Source organism: Diceros bicornis, chromosome 23 (assembly GCF_020826845.1).
Source record: "Diceros bicornis minor isolate mBicDic1 chromosome 23, mDicBic1.mat.cur, whole genome shotgun sequence".
NCBI classification, from domain to species: domain Eukaryota; kingdom Metazoa; phylum Chordata; class Mammalia; order Perissodactyla; family Rhinocerotidae; genus Diceros; species Diceros bicornis.
This window is the reverse complement of record NC_080762.1, coordinates 7,628,005-7,645,734: the sequence shown is the minus strand read 5'-3', so window position 1 is coordinate 7,645,734 and position 17,730 is coordinate 7,628,005. Positions and strand designations below refer to the sequence as shown.

General features: G+C 39.7%; 1 protein-coding gene across 1 annotated transcript in view; it reads right to left on the bottom strand.

Moving 5' to 3' along the window:
- SAMD3 (sterile alpha motif domain containing 3) overlaps positions 1 to 17,730 on the bottom strand; it is a 50,878-nt gene that overhangs the window by 18,964 nt on the left and 14,184 nt on the right. The window contains exons 4-6 of the mRNA XM_058566309.1: positions 12,097 to 12,282; positions 11,550 to 11,634; positions 4,408 to 4,575 (exon numbers count right to left, since the gene is read on the bottom strand). Of these exons, the coding sequence (XP_058422292.1) occupies positions 4,408 to 4,575; positions 11,550 to 11,634; positions 12,097 to 12,282 (439 nt within the window). The remainder of the gene's footprint in view (positions 1 to 4,407; positions 4,576 to 11,549; positions 11,635 to 12,096; positions 12,283 to 17,730) is intronic.

Genomic DNA, 17,730 nt, shown 5'->3' with positions numbered 1-17,730 from the left:
CCAATGGAGGAAGAGAGAGTGCCTAGAACACACCAAAGTCTATTAGGGAACTTAATTTACAATAACAGTGGAACATAAACCAATAAGAAAAGGATGGATTGTTCAGTAATTGGTGTTGAGAAAGTGGCTCATTCTATGGGGATCCCTACCTAATAGCATATACAGAGATGGACTCCAGATGTCTTAACAATCGAAACATGAAAGTGCAAACTATAAACTTAGTAGAAGGAGGAGCAGGAGAATGTCCTTGCAATTTAGGGCATGGGAAGGACTGCTTCCTACAATTAACAGGAAAAAGATGCCAACTCATTAAAAAATGGGCAATGGATCTAAAGAGGTAATTTTCTACAAGGAGGAACACAAAAGGCTAACAAACATGTGAAGAGATGCTCAGACTCATTAGTTACCCAGGGAAATGCAAATCATAACCAGAATGAAATTACATTTTATGCCTATTAGACTTGGCAAAACCTAGAAGGCTGGATGATGCCAAGAGTTGGCAGGAATACAGGGATATGCACTACTGTGGGAGTGAGACTAACAAAGTCATTCTGGAGAGTAATTGGTTAAATTAAGTACCCGCATGCCCTCCACCCCATCAGTTCCTCTTCTGGGTGGACAACTCAAAGAGAAAACAGGTAGGTCCCTAACCAGATACGTATGATGGTGCTCCCTGCAGTGCAGTTTGTGGTAGGGAGGAACAAAGCTTGAGGCAAGGAGTACTTGATAATTCCTACAATCATGGACTAGACATACACATAGTAACATGAATGAGTCTTAAAGAACATCAGTGAAAAAAGTGAAACATGAGTGAGGTATAGAATATCATTTACATTGTCAAATGTATATAAACCCAAAATGGTAGTACACATTTTGGAACACTTACAAACAAAAAGATACATATGAAATGCATTAGAATGGTTGTCCAAGGGCAGAGGTGGGGAGAAGGGCAACTAGGAATGAGGACAAAAAGAAAATAGAACAAGAGAAAGACCCAGCACAGGACAATGATGATAATGTGCCATGGGGTGAGGAGTTTGATTCACTTAACTTTAATTAACAAACACCCGAGGTTTTTCACAAAAAATGCTACAGGACAAAGAATAATTCCACTACCCTGCCATACAGTTCCATACAACTCCTGAAAGCTTTTAAAACCAGTGCCTTCATCGTTGAAACAGGATAATGTTGTCAGCAATTTACGAAATTACTCAGTTAAGTCTATTGTTTTGAGAATCTAGTTATATCTCTGTTTATAAACATGCAAGGAAGTATAGTAGAAGACAGTTAAGCAAAGGAAACAGATTTATCAATTCACAGGGCTATGAGTTGCTTGGACCTAAAACTGAAAGTCAGATGCATAAGAAGCAATAGCACAGCTGTTGCATTTGCTTCATGACAGGACAAGCAGCAGTGATATGAGGTCATGAGGTTGGAAAAGGATTTTTAAACATTGCAAAATACGTAGTCTGGGATTTGAGAAATATAGTTATCCATACAATATGATGATCAGTCTTTTTAACAGTGGGATTTGAGGAACCCAGGCATATTTAATACCCACAGGTGGATGTTGCTGATGCTTCAGATTTTGTAGCATCGTTTAAGTGGGCTAAACTGGCCTAGGAGTTGGGGTAGGAGGAGGGTTAGTGACAAAACATCTGTGGTTTATAGTCAGACCCACACAAATTCTGCAGCTCTCTGGGTTATCTGTGGAAGCCCATGTGACAGGACTAAGACATCCACCTTCCTTCACTGAGACATCTACTTTCGATTCTTTGGTAAATTCCTCCGAACCACCAAAGGAAAAACAACAGAAAAAACAAAACAAATGAAAATCTCTTCCCCTCCTTTACTCCTTCCCAAAATCTTCCTCCAGTTTAGCCAAACCCACTTCCCTGCCTTTGAGGGAATGGCCTAACTGCTGGCTTCTTGCCTGCATCCACATTTTCCATCTCTGCAGCACAGGAAATAACTTTTTTCTAGATTATGGAAATACTGTGCCCAGTCAAGAAATTTTAAAAGATGTGAAAGCTACCAAAGCATACCTTAATCCAAATATCTTTAATTTTCAGAAATCTTAAAGACATTAAAAAGGAACTATCAGATGTTCAAAATGGAGATCAGAAATAATTTAGGCAATTCATCTGAAGTATAAAATTCCATGAGATAAGTAATATATTCAGTGGATTTGTCCCTCTACTCTTCTTAGTGTTTTTCCATTTGCTTAATCACCATGGAGGGTACAAAATACAGAAACACATTGTTTCCGTAATACTCTAGTGTAAATTTTCCCCCATCCTTTAAAGCTTTGGCTTTACAGAAGACTAGGTCATACCCAGGGATACTACAGTCTTTAAAAGAATCAGCAATTTGTAGCTCCATTTGCAAGGAGGAGAAAAGTAAATCCTTACCAATTAGATTTATTTGCTAGGAAAAATGTTGTGTCTTCAGATGTGAACAATGACTACTTTATAATCTCTTCTTGTCCCAAAACTAAATTCTGTTGCAACTTAACTTATTTCAGGCCCTGGTACACTCAATTCTATGTTCTTTTTGTAGCAAAAGCCCCTGCATAGGCCTTAGCAGGATTCATCTTAGGATGCAGGCATGCCTGGGGGACTAGAAGGGAAGAGTCACAAAGAGTGTAATTACATGCAGAACTAGGTGGTTTTGAGAAAGAACAGAAAGGTGAGTATACAAACTCATTCAATGATGTTGTGTCGACAGGAGAGAGGAGCTGCCATTTAGCCTGTGTCTCTGGGGGTGATCTCCGACCCTGTGGACTTACTCTTTGAGTTCTGGTACTGGGAACAATTGCTAACTTCTTCTCCTTTTTTTTTTTTGTAAGGAAGATCAGCCCTGAGCTAACATCCATGCCCATCTTCCTCCACTTTACATGGGATGCCACCACAGCATGGCCTGACAAGCGGTGGGTCGGTGTGTGTCCGGGATCCGAACCCGGGCCACCAGCAGCAGAGCATGCGCACTTAACTGCTATGCCACGGGGCCAGCCCCCTAACTTCTTGATTTTACCGTTAATCCATTCCAATGAAGTTAGGTGAAACACGCATCATAGGAAAAGAAGGAAAAGTGAATTTGTAAAATTTTAAGTCATTTATAAAGGAATTCCATTTTTAGTATACTGAAAATCAAATTTTTTGAGAAAAATTTATGCATAATATAATTATGTTCCTTTTTTTACAAAGTGACTTTTTGTTTTAAGAATATAAAAGATATTTTAAACTGAATGTAATTCTATCTTATCATGATTTTAGTTTATAATTGGAATATTGCAGTCAAAGTTTCTAAAAAGTTACACAACTAACTTTAGGTACCTTTCATCTGTCTTGTCATCAAAGAACAGACATAAAATTATATTATCTTAACTGGCCTGTCATTTGAAAATCCCATTTAAATTTATAATAAGATATTTAAAATATACAACTTGATCTAAAATTTTTCTTTATGCTGGGGTGAATGGTTTATAAAATATGTTTAAAAATATTCCTGTCCCCTGGAGCTTATAAGTAGTGCTAATAAAATTGAGATGGCCAAATAGGCTGCTATATTGATATCAAATAGATACACCACCTCAAAAAGAAAATAGAATATTTACAGCAAGTACATTGCTAACATCAATGTGTTTCTGGTGAAGAGTTAGGATTTGTATTCATGTTGGATTGAGGTAGAAATAGAACTGCGGGACATGAGATTTAGTTTCTATACTTGGTAGTTTGGACATCCTCCCTAAGGAGTTCAGTCTACTTTATTAGCAGGGGACAGTTCTGGTTCTGAGGAGATTTGGGGGCTCTGAGGTAGTTAAGGAATATTTACAGGATCTCAGATATTAGGGCCCATGTGAACATTACGTATAGTAAACCTGCTGCTGAGGGAGGAATCTCCAGGCCCTGCCTGGGCCCTCAGCCTGAAGTTCCTCATGGCAGCCTCTGTGAAGAAAGGGCAATACGGAGTTTTGTGTCCACACGTGTGGACTACCTTCCTCCCTGAAACCTGGAGACTAGAGGCGGCCTCACACCTACAATATGAGTATTAAAAGCTTTCTGTGGCAATAGAACAGCAAGAACACAAGATGTATTTTAAGATGACAAGAAGATAAATTACTCAAGGACCCAGAATATAAGGGTTTTTCCAGGTCTTTTGAAGGTTGTAAAAGAATATACATGAGATGCTCAATAACACACTCTGCTCAAATTGTTTTGAGAAGCCCTTTTTTGGAAATATTACCATTTATGTTTTTTGCCATATAAAACATAGATTTTCCTGGTTTCTGACCACACCAAAAGGATACCTTATTTTGTTTTAATTATTTTAAGTGCTATTACTTATTATCCCTTAATCAATCAATGAATCAATAAATTGTGAGGTCAATTAAAGATTCAATCTTACTTTTATCTGGACAATTTTAATTTCATCAAATCTTATATCAGCAAGAGATTTCCTTGTCTGGCCTCTTCGGTGTCCAAATTTACACTTATTTCTTATCACTTGTTCGTCATCTTCTATGGGTCTTCGAACATATTTAAAGCGGTCCTTGAGGGCTCGTTTCCATAAAAACTGTACCATAACAAAACAGGGCAGTTAATCTTCAAGGAGATTGGAATAATCCAATATAAACAATAAAACCTTTCTTTATCTGTCATGTTTGGGTTTGAAATTATTTTCACATCACAGTAATAGAAATACTGTATCTATCCTTCCATCTATCCTCACAACAATCTTGTGATATTGCTATAAAAATTGTAATCCCTAAATTATACATAAGGAAACAGAGTCAGAGAAACGAAAATATTTCCCCGATGTTATATAGCTATTGAGTAAATATACTGGCTCTTGAGTCTAGATTTTCTAATTCCTAAAATTAGATGTTTTCCACCGTGCCCTGCTGTCTCCACAATGCACTCCACTTTTCTAGTAGGTTCTAGAAAAGAACTGAGACTGGCTTATACATATACAGATTGATGAATTTTCTTTAAATGCATCACCTTATATATGATTTTTTTCTGTCATCCCTTGAAATTCACTTTGGTGAATACTATTGGCATTCACTCCCCAAATATTTGTGGAGCATCCACTGTTCCAAACACAAAGACCAGGCCCTGGGAAGGAGTGGGGAACAGGACAGCCTAGCTTTCAGTGTAGCAGAATAATTTCAATATAGAGTGAAAAGTGCTATAATAGGGGAAAAGACAGCATTGTGCTACATTGTGTTAGGAGACCTTAGAAGTCTTTCTGTAGGATGTGCATCTAAGCTGAGGCTTAGGTCTTAGGGCAACTCAGGGAACCATATGAGGGGAATGGAGATGGCATTGGGGATTGCAGGGGGATGGGTGGATAGATGTTCCAGGCAGATGATGCAGTATGGGCAATGAGGGAGACAGAGAGCTGGTGCCACTTGCAGAGCTGCCAGGAGTTGTGCCTGGCTGGAACCTAGAGCTTAAGATGCGGAATGGTAGAAGATGTGATAGAAAATAAGGCGGGAGAGAGAATCCTGCCCAACTCTGAAGGGCATGGTTACCCCATAAAGGAGCTTCAAGGTAATCCGGAACCAGATCTTGTCAAACCCCTTTCTGTGGACAGGCTACACCATACCCTCTCATAGGGAACTTTTGCCCTTGGTTCTTCTTCTAAAGCAATGGTTCTCAAACTTCAGCCTGAATCACAATTCCTGGAGGACTTGTTAAAACACAGGTTGCTGGGCCTCACCCTCAGGGCCTCTAATTCAGTAGGTCAGCGGTAGGGCTGAGAATCTGCATTTCTTACAAGTTCCCAGATGATGCTGATGCTACTGGCCCAAACTCTAGAGATTCTGATTCAGTAGGTCTGAGTGGAACCCAGATGTGTATATTTTTTAAAGCTTTATAGATAACTTGGCTGCAGAGCCAGCTTAGGAAGCCCTCCTAGGCCATGTTGAATGGGGAGAGTAGATGACCAAATTTGAGTTCTGGAACTATCTTTTGGTATATGGATTGTTTGGAAGACCAGAGACAGGGACAACAGCTGGGGGACACACCTGGACTTCTTCCTCAACATGCCATCACCCCTAACATTCCCCCTCCCTCTGCTGGGCCTTTGGTTTTGGCCTAGAAAGTTCTGCCCCTCTCCTCCCTGACGCTGCTGCTGTGTAGTTAACTCTTGCTCTGTGCCAGATCTCAGCTCAGCCATTACCTCTTACGGCCTCCCTAACGGCTCATTTCCCTTGGTTATCAGCTCTCATCTTTCCTTGTCAACACTTACACTGCTAATTTACGCTCATCTATGTGATGTTTTTCTGTTTCTGTTTCTGTCCTGTTCTTTTCATTCTTCCTCTCTTCATTTTTTCCCTTCCCTCCATCCTTCGTCCTTCCTTTCCTTCCACTATAAGCACATGAAGAAAGGCTCCTGCCTGCCTGGCTCGCCAAGCCCAGCACAGTGCTTGGTGCATCTTGAAAACTATAAACACTGGATGCCTTGTGTCAGTCCTCTGCAAAGCAGAGGGACCCGGGTGTTGAAGCAACAGACTAGAAGCAAGATTCTGAGTCCTGGCCTTGCTTGATAAGTAACTCGCTGTGTGAAGAGTGGCCCAATACCTCTTAAAGCCTGAGCCTCAAGCCCGCTTCTCAGCCCTCATCTTCCCTGCCATGCCATGTGCTTGAATAGGCCCAAGAGTGGGTGTGGGGAAGGAAATGAGCCTTTGCAGCCAGGCGGGCCCGTATTTGCCTCCTCATCTTGGCCACTAGAGAGGGTGGTATGTCTCTGGGTGACTCTGGGCACTTTTTCTGAGCTCTACTTCCTCACGGGCAAATGGGAAGGGCACAGAGATCACAGTAGTCCACTGTCTGGCACTTAGATTTCCCATTCCTGGTTCCCTGGCTAAAGTCCCAATGGGAGTTATTCCCTGCCCCTCGGAAAGCCATGGGACCTAGGTTGGAAAGACCCAAGGTCCAGGACTAGCTGTAGTGTGTATTAGCCAAGAAACCTTCAACAAGCTCAGCCTTAGTTTCCTCAACTATAAAACGGAACAATTAGACCAGTCCTGTCCACTGCACTGGGCTTTTGGGAAACTCAGATGAATAGCTACTCATGGAAGATATTTGTAAACTAAAGTGCTGTTCATAAAACCTTCGACAGCCTGGTGAGGATGCTCTGGGTTGAGGTTGGGCGACGGCTTCGGCCCTGACTAAGCTCCTGAGTATGCGTGAGTCAGAGACGCTTCGTCACCTCCCACAGGCTTGTGGGTCTGGACTCAGCCATCACTGCTTTACAGCAGCACAGAAATAATGCATGGCTTATACTTTTCTTAGCCCTGAAATATGAACTAGTGCAAATACATTTTTTTTCTCCTGTTTCCTACAGCTCTGAAGTGCTTCTAAACCTGCTGACCTGGTGGGAGGTGTTATAGCAATCAATTGCTAGAAGATTTTTACATTGCCAATTTCTTCCTCCCAGCCTCTCCCTTCTCTCCTTATTAGCTGTCTGATGGGGAACAGAAAAAAGACAAATCAAATACAATCGTCTACGTGAGAACTCAGTCAGGGAGTATTCACTGAGCATCTGCTACATGCCTGGGACCGTGAGTTCCCTACACAGATGCCCCAGTGGGAAATATGTGTGTCATTGAATAATCATCCCCCTTCTTCATACTTTTCCAGCTTCAGAAGGTGTGGAATGTCATACATAGATACAGCTCTCTTCCAGTCACCCTGAAATAAAAAATAGCCCCGAAATGATGGGCCTCCTGATCTGATACATGAAGCGGTCCATGGCATCACTAGGAGATCTTTGCCTGACATTTTAAACCCAAATATAATCCTTAGGAAACACTTAGACAAACCCAGAATATGGATCATCTTACATGGCAACTGAACTAGACTTGTCCAAAAAGTAAACATCAGGAAAAACAGGAAAGGGCAGGGAGACTGTTCTAGACAAAAAGAAATTAAAGAGACATAATATCCAAATGCAATGAATAATCCTTGATTAGTTTTTTAAATGTAATTCTTTGTTTTTGCAGGGGAAGGATTTGCCCTAAACTAACATCTGTTGTTAATCTTCCTGTTTTTTTTTCTTCTCTCCAAAGCCCTAGTACATGGTTGTACATCATAGTTGTAAATCCTTCTAGTTCTCTATGTGAGCTGCTGCCACAGCATGGCAACTGACAGACAGGTGGTGTGGTTCCCTGACCAGGAAACAAACCTGGGCCATGAGGGTGAGAGTGCAGAATTTTAACCACTAGACCATCAGGGCTGGCTCTCTTTGATTAGTTTTAAAGCAAAAAAATCCATTTCAAAAACATTTTTTGAATACTTGGAGAAATGAGATTGTATATGATATTATGCAATTATTGTTAATTCTCTTAGGTATAAGAATGGTATTGCGGTTATATAGGAGATAGTCCTGATCCTGATCCTCACAAGATACATGTTGAGGTATTTATAAATGGTATCTGCAACTTGCTTTTTTTCAAATGCTCAGCCAAAACAAACAAATAAGCATGAAAGAGGAAAAATATATGTGGCAAAATGTTAACTAACACCTAGTGACTCTAGATCAGCGATTCTTCATCATCGGGGATTCTGCCCCCTCCTAGGACACATTTGGCAACGGCTGGAGACAGGGTGGTTGTTACACGGTGGGGTGGGGAGCTCCTCACCCCTGGGGAGTGCCAGGGAGGCTGCTAAGTATCCTACAGTGCACAGAACAGCCCCCAGCACAAAGAGTTTACAGCGCAAAATGTAAACACTGCTGAGAATGAGAAAACTCGATCTAGGTAAAGGATATATGGGCATTCACTGTAGCTTTCTTTCAACTTTTGTGTTTTTTTGAAATTTTTCTAAAGAAAAAGTTGAGAATAAAATTAGCCTTAAAAACAACCAAGTGCTCGCTTGTTTTCTTGCCCTCTCTCTCTCTCTCTCTCACACACACACACATTAACATTCTCAGAAAGTTTCTACATCTTCTACGGTAACATTAGAAACACAACCTCACACCCACTTGCAGGGAGAATTTGGGTAAACACCTCCCAAGCACCAGACTCTCCCCCTTCACTCTATGTGCACAAACACGGGCCATAACCTGCTAAGCAATTTTGCAAGTCTCTTTACCAGTTAACCATCTCTAGTTAATGCCGCTGGGAACAGATGTGGGTAAAATGCGCACGAGATCAAAGCAAGCATTATTCATTACTTTCTATTTGTCTCATTTTGGTAATTATGAAACTAAAGGTCAAAACGTAATTGGATAGCTATGTGCTTGCTTATATATATGCCAAGATTCTCTGAAAGGAATCTTTAATAATACGGGTTACTTCTGGGGAGGAAAACTGGGTGGCTGGAGGATAGAAGTGGGAGGGAGTCTTTCCATTTATATCCTTCTGTACCTTTTGAATTTTGACCACTGTGGGTGTATAACTTATTGAAACAGCAAATTTAGACTATTTTTTTAAATGCAGCTAGCTCTATACACAGTAACATTTATTACTTAGCAGATATTAAGTGTAGAAGGAATTCTTATAATCAGTTTTATCAGCCATATCGGGGTGATTATCAACATCAGGCCTCTAGGTTTGTTTGGGTTTTTTTCTTTTTTAGAGCAAATTGGGTTTATTTTATAGTGCACTTTTATATGCAACAGCATATTTTAAGAAAGGATGTCATATTAGAAGCGAGGATACCTGAGTTCTAGTCTAGGCTTTAGTAGTTACTGGTTCCAGACATGGGATCCAATATCTCTCCTGACTCTGGGTGGTGAAAAAGAATCTTCAAGGCTCTCTCCCACTCAGAAAATTCTATGATTCTATCCATGTATAATGAACTTTTTCTTGAAGGAAAGAAAGAGACAAAGAGAGAGTGAGAGAGAGAAAGGAAGGAAGGAAGGAAGGGCGGAAGGAAAGAAAGAGAAAGAAAGAGAGAGAGAGAAAGGAAGAAAGGAAGGAAGGGAGGAAGGAAGGAAGGAAGAAAGAGAAAGAAAGAAAGAGAGAAAGAAAAAGAGAGGGAAAAAGAGAAACAGAAACAGAGAATGAGAAAGAAAGGAGAGGCCTTAAATTTTTTTATATTCACAGATAGTGGCATTTATCTTTTGTTATTCAAATTGAAACTAATTACTTAAATTCTATGTCATCAAGAAAGCACAGCAAAAAATATTTTCTCACAGATATCTGTGATGATAAGGTACAAAAAGACGTTTATCTTATTTAGATCTGACTACCAGTGCATATGTATGTAGGGAGATATAAGGAATAATGGACAGTATATCTTTATGTACACATAGCGATTTTTCCCCATAATTGTTCCTTAAATCATACAGTTCCAGTGTCATAAAACACTCATTTTTTTTTTTTACCACTTTAACTATCTTTAAGTGTACAGTGCAGTAGTTTTAAGCATATTCACATTATAGGGCAACAGAGATCCAGGGCTTTTAAAGCCAAGAGACACACAGGTCCAGATGGCAAACTTTGTACTGAGATCTCTAGAGCAGCGTTTCTTGACACTGGCTGCACATTAGAATCCTTTTGAGAATTTTTAAAAATACTAATGCCTGAGTCTATTCTCCAGATCAATTAAATTCGAACCTCTGGGGATCCTAATGCACAGCCAGAGTTGAGAACTGCTGCCCCAGAACATTTTTAGGATCAGTTTTTATCAGGACGTCAGAGATGTGAGAGGGCCAGGTGAGGCTGGAGGTCAAGACCTCAAAGCCAGACAACTCCTCCACTGGGTCTAATCAGAAAGCAAGAACACTCCACTGATGATAGCACTGATGTAGGTGCAGTCACTTTCTTCTCTTTGCAGGTATCACATCTCTTAGATCCTTCCTAGAGACTCACTGTTACACACAAGCTTACAAACAGCTTCGAGAGAAAGAGAAAGAGAAAGATGGTGACAGAAAGAGATGAAGAAGACAAAGGAAGAGGATGGGGAGGGATGAATAGGTGGAGCACAGAGGATTTTCAGGGCAGTGTAAATACTCTGTATGATACCATAATGATGGAGACATGTCACTATACATTTGTCCAAACCCACAGAATGTACAACACCAAGAGTGAGCCCTACTGTAAACTATGCACTGTGGATGATCATGACGTGTCAGTGTAGATCCATCAGTTATAACTAATGTAGCACTGTGGAGGGGGTGTTGATAATGGGGGAGGCTATGCATGTGTGGGGTCAGGGAGTATATGCGAAATCTCTGTATCTTCCTCTCTATTTTGCTGTGAACTGAAAACTGCTCTAAAAAATAAACTCTATAAAGAAAAAGAAAAAGAAAACAGAGAGACAGAGAAGATATCAAAAAGAGAAGAGAGAGAGAGAAGCAAAGAAAGAAACAGGAACTGACAGAGACAGGGCCAAAGAAATAGAATCAGAGAGAGACCAGACAGAGACAGAGAGTCAGAGAATGAGACAGAGAAAGAGAAACAGACAGACCTAGATAGATAGACAGAGAGAGAGAGACTGAGGAAAGTGAGATGAAGCATAAAATGACTGGACAATACAAGGCTATTATGTTAAGATGGGCTGAGATGAACAGAATGACGCCATGCGGTCACTTACAAAGCCACAGCCGTCCTCGTCCAGGAAAGGGTGGGCCTGGAGCAGGGCGTTGACCACATCATTATACTGCTGGGTGGTGGGATATCTGTGCAGTGCAACGAAAAGAACATTTTTCACTTCAAGCAGCCCACACTACCTCCTCTGAGTCTAAATTACACTCACTTTTCTTCAAATGTTTTTATATAACAATGTAGACATTCAAATATTGGGCAATGGGGCCGGCCCCATGGCTTAGCGGTTAAGTGCACGCGCTCCGCTGCTGGCGGCCCGGGTTCGGATCCCGGGCACGCACTGCTGCACCGCTTCTCCGGCCATGCTGAGGCCGCGTCCCACATACAGCAACTAGAAGGCTGTGCAACTACGACATACAACTATCTACTGGTGCTTTGGGGGAAAATAAATAAAAATTTTTTAAAAAAAAAAACAACAAATATTGGGCAATGTTGGACTTATTGCCAATATGTCATCCAAAATCTGAAGAGAATTCTACTCTACTCTGAAACCAGACCCTCTCCCAAAGCAGCAAGTTTGCCCTGTTCTTACTCACAGCGAGCCTTCCAGATACTTAGTCATGTCGGCCTGGAGAAACTCAATGATCCGTATCCTCATGCTGTGATCAGGGCACTTCTGTTCTGCTAACAGGCATTTGACATCATAGGGAAACTCCGGTAAAACATAAGACTTAGTCCATTGTAATGCTTTATTCCTTGCAAGAATATGTTTCACATTCCTTCTGTTAAATAAAAACACACAAAGAGTGAAATTCTATTCCAAATATATACAACTTATTAATTTTCTATACCCTGAGAACTTATGATATAAACCACTTTCCAGAGGCCTAAATATGTGGAAGTCATCAATCCATCTTCTACCCATTCATCTATCCACAAATGTCTGAGGGCTCATTAGGTATCTCTGTTTTCTTTCCTTTTGCACACACATAAATACTTATAGTTCTGGAAAAAATGTCATAATAATATAGACTTTAGAATAAAGCCTGAAGGTGGAAAGAATGTTAATCTATATATCTTAAAGAGGTAATATGTCATGCACAGCTCAAAACTGAACAAGATATCAAACAAAAAGAATAAGAGGCGATTCAGCAATGAGGCATACAATAAAGTCTCAGCACATGATTAAGAAAACTCTGCTCCTAATTAATTTATTCTGCTGCCGTTTATACTGAAATACAAGATCTACTTAATTTAGTTGGTCTTGGCTATTTTAATAAAGTAAACTTAGTTTCTAAATTAAAAATAAGTATCAGATATTCTGATTTCATTCAGATGAAGTTTCTGCAAAATGCTACAGAAAACTATAGTTAGAGAAAGCAGAGCAGTGGTCAGCTGGGGCTGGGAGTGGGAATGGAGACTGACTGCAAAAGGGCACAAGGGAATTTTTTAGGGTGACAGAAGTGTTCCAAAACGGATTGTGATTATGGGTGCACCACTGTATAGATTTGCTGAAATTAACTAAGCTGTACACTTTAAATGGGTGAATTTTATGTTATATAAACTATACCTCAATAAGGGTGTTTATAAAATTAAATATCAGAACTACTTTATAACCTTAAAGTTAGTGACTGATCATTACTGTGTAAAAAGAAGAATCTATAGTAAAATTTCCAAGCAACAGTTCCTCAGAGGCACTAAGTAGCTTTCAACCCATTTCACAAAAAGGATAGATTGGGATGGAGTTTAAGGAATAGAGGTGAGCCAAGTGGAAGACAAGGAACAGAAAGATTTCCTAAATCAGCTAAGTAGGTTAGTTTTCTGACACAACCATGGAATCCTTAGGGGTCCAAACAAAATTCAGACGAGTTTTGAAAGACTAGGCTTCCTTTAGAATTTTAGGTCATATTTTGTAAGAATGCACGAGGTATAATGAAACACGGAGAATAAAGAAAAGAGGAAAATGCACTCTCTTTTTTCATGATAAGCTCTCTGTCCTTTTCCCCCGCTTTGGCAGTCACGATATCAGTGGTGAAAATATGTCCTGGCTAAAATAAGCGCACAGATAATTTAACTCTTGGTTCAATACAGCAATTCCCAACAGACAATTCACGGACAAAATCTGTGCTTCAGCCCAAACTAATGCCAAATATGTTTCTCTCTCATTTCGTTCATTCATTCAACCAAGATTTATTGCGGGTCTACTATATGGCAATTACTCTTCTACAATCCCTATTTTCTTTCCCATTCTATTGTCTTGTTTCTTTCTCCCTTATGTACTCAGACAAAGGGTGTAAAGTAACGGAAAGTTTTGTTTGCTATATTTGGTATCTTCCCAAGAGTTTTAAAAGGTGATGTGACTGCTCAAGTGTTAAGCTTGGTTTCAGTACAACATCTAGCATCTATCTCCTTTTCCCCAGGAGATTCAAGTAGCGAAGTCAGCTTCACGATCTCTTTAGACTTTTGAGGTTGCCAACTTTTACTCAGTACCACACTAACGGATAACTTCAATATTCCAATGCTATAAAATAGGGCTTGGTACAATGTTTACCTTCCTGTTCTACATATTTTTTCTACATGTCTCTTCTTTTCAACATCAGGGTAGGGACCATATAGCATGGCATTATTTCTATCAAATGCCCAGAATGTAGCTAGACATATACAGGCTCTATTGAAGCCAGATATTCAATCTTGCTCTTAATAGAGTCATCAGGCAAAATCAGAAACATCAAATTTTCCTTTTCTTTTCATTAAAGCAATTTAACAAGGTATTCTAGAAGTGACTAGAATTTAAACTATGCCAACTAATACAAGTCAAAACTAGTATTAAACAAGAAAAGGGACTCATCAGAAATTAAAAATACATTCTAACTTGGAAGCAGATAACTGCAGGCATGATTGTTTCTCAACCACAAAATGATTTTTGCATTGGATTAAAAAAATCTTTACTGTGAGGTTAAGATTATATTTAATATCTTAATTGAGATAGAGCTGGGCGGAAACCAAAAGAAGTCAGCCTAAAATAAGTGCAGGTAGCAGACAGCAATCCCACACTAAGAGGACACTAATATTTCTATTCCCACCTCAGAGCCAGCGCTCTTCAACAAAAGCCACCACAAAATAACAGATCCCTAATCCAATGGGTCTCAATCCTGGGTACACAGTAAAATCAACTGGAAAGCTTTTAAAACATGTTAATGGCTAGGATTGATCCCAGTCTAACTGAATCAGAATCTACTGCACTAAATACTCAGTTTATATGAAGAGTTTATGTTTGTAATAAAATAAAACTTATAATAAAGTTAAGCTAAGACATTTGATAATTGGCAGTATCATTATTGTGGTATGTGCTAATTGAAAAAAATTATGAGATGGAAGCTTTCATGAAAAAACTCACTGACTCTTAAAACTTTGTCTAACTTTAATGAGTGAAAAAGAATCTAATTCTTTTGCTCCCAAAGAGTAGACAGCGTGGGGCTCACCTAGGGTAAGGAAGATAGCCTTATTAAGAACGGGTCCAGTTGAGATCCAGCTCTCTAAGGAAAAATCTCAATGCACGGAAGACAGATGTTGAGCCTTGGCAGGGAGTAAGAGGGATGCATATGTTACATGAGGGCAAGGACTATTTGTTTTACCCCCAGTATATTTAACTTTGTGTGGTAGAGTTGGTGCACAATGACTTTTGTTGAAAGAATGAACATAGTCTGCTGGAAGGAGTAGTTATCTGATCGTGGCTGAATTCAATTTGCTCTTGGCAATATTTTGAACATTTCAGTGGTTCCTTATTGCATTCACTACCCTGGTAAGCCAACTCACCATTTATGCTCCAAATATGTCCCTCATATCACTCCCATCCTGCTTTTCCTTAACTTCTTGCACATTAATCTCTTACCAATCACTTTACTGAGACTGCTTTCTCGAAAGTCAATAACCATTTCCTAATTTACAAATCCAGGACCTTTGGACAATGGCCTTTTTCAAGACCTTTCTAACTGCTTGTAGCGCTATTGACCACTTCCTCACAGCCCTCTTTTTCTTTCTCATCTTCCTTGGCCCTATTTTACTTTCCTGCCTCTCTTCCTCTCTCTCCAACAACTTCTTTGTTATATTTGCTGACTTAATCTTCCTTTAACTTCTGTGAGAGTTTACATATGGCTTGGTTTTTGCTCCCTTAATCCTCAGTATTGATCTCTGCTTTCCCTTCAGAGAACTCATCCATCCCCAGGGCCTCAGCTCTGAACTCTATGTTGAAGGATTATAAATCTATCATCAATAATCTTCTCTTTTCCATGCTCCACCCCAGGTCTCCAAAAACTTGTACATTGTTCATCTCATACTCAACATGTCTAAAAAAATTCATAATCATTTCTTTTTTAAAGACAGTTTTCCATTTGCAATAGACTGAATTATGTCCCCCAAATTGATATATTGAAGCCCTAATCCCCAATGTGGCTGTATTAGGAAATAGGGCCTTTATGGAAATAATTAAGGTTAAATGAGGCCCTGATATGATAGGGTTAGTGTCTTTATAAGAAGAGACATTGGAGAATATACTCTCTCTCTCCACCATGGGAGGACACAGCAGAAGGTGGCCCTCTGAAAGCCAGAAGACAGCTCTCTCCAGAAACCAAATCAGCTGGCTCCTTGGTCTTGGATTTTCCAGTATCCAGAACTGTGAGAAATAAATTTCTGTTGTTTAAGCCACCCAGTCTGTGGTATTTTGTTATGGCAGCTTGAGCTGACCAAGACTCCATTCCAATTTCCATGTTTCTTTTCCTGTAGCTCTTTCTCTTGGCAGCTCAGGCTTAAGGTCTTGATATCCTTTTTATCTTAATTCCTCACACCTAGGCATCATGAAAATTTCTTTACTTCTTATCTCTTGTGTTTGCCTACTTTTCCCCATGGTTCATGTTACTGCATTAATCCAGGCATTCACCACTCAAATGTGGACTACTTCCATAGGCCACTAGCAGAGTTCTGCTTCTGGAATGGCCTAATTAGCTCACACTGGACCAACTATTCCATGAATAATAACCATAAGTATTGGACAAAATACAAAAAAAATTAACTGAACACGCTGGAGAGTGAAAAAAGCAGGCAGATTCTGAAGAGGAGTCCACAGAAAAGGACGACATGGACTGAGCCTTCCTTTTTACAACTTTTGACCTGAAGGCAGGCCTCAGGCAGTGCTGCTAAAACTCTACTAGAAAACCTGCAGTCTTTCTGGACTACAGAATTAGTGGACAGAGTTTGGGGCAACCACATCTCTGGAAATGGAGAGGAGAATCCAAGAAAGGAGAGAGCTATGAGGAGAGACTACAAATTCTGTGTATAAACTGTCCAAATCACTGGCTGATCCTGAGCCACACATGTGAACAGTCCAACTAAGAATAAAAGAACTAAATTTAGGTTACAGCTGATACCCAAGAGACAGAGTTTTCAGTTTAGGTCCAACCAATCTTGTTGCTGCTAAAACAAACTAACCAACAATCAACACTCTTGGGTGAATAAGAAAGAATTAAGAGTCTCCACATTGTAACACTCACAATGTCCAGTATACATTCCAAAATTGTATAACATGCAAAAAAACCACATCAACCCAGAAAAGTGTGACCCATTCTCAAGAGTAAAGACAATTAATAGAGTGTGATGTTGAGATAATCCAGATGTTGACAAGGATTTTTTTTTGAACCCTTAAAGACACAACATTTAATGATAAGCAGGGGGAGATGGGACAGTAAAGATGATTGAGAAAGACCAGCCAGAATTCTTACCAATAGAGGTAAGAGCCACGTAGATATTGACAAGGATTTTAGAGTAGGTATCATAACGATGTTCGTTGACTTGAAGGAAAACAGGCCAGAATGATTGAAATGATAGGAAATTTTAGCAGAGAAATAGAAATTATTTAAAAAACCATACAGAAATTTTAGAAGAGAAAAATACAACATTTGAAATTAGAAAACTGTACTGGATAGAAGTAACAGCAGAATGGAGATTATACGGAAAAGAGTCGGTGAATTTGAAGGCAGAGCAATAAAAATAAGCCCATCTGAACAATAAGGAGATAAGAGATTGAAAAAAATAGGCTAATAGCTCATTTTTCTAATTCCTTGTTCTCACACTTTATCCCCCTAGATAGCCAGAAAACTTTCTCCTCCTTGACCTTCTACCCAATTTTACATAAACACAGATTTCATCATGTCAGTCAGTAGAGAGGCCAGGTGGAG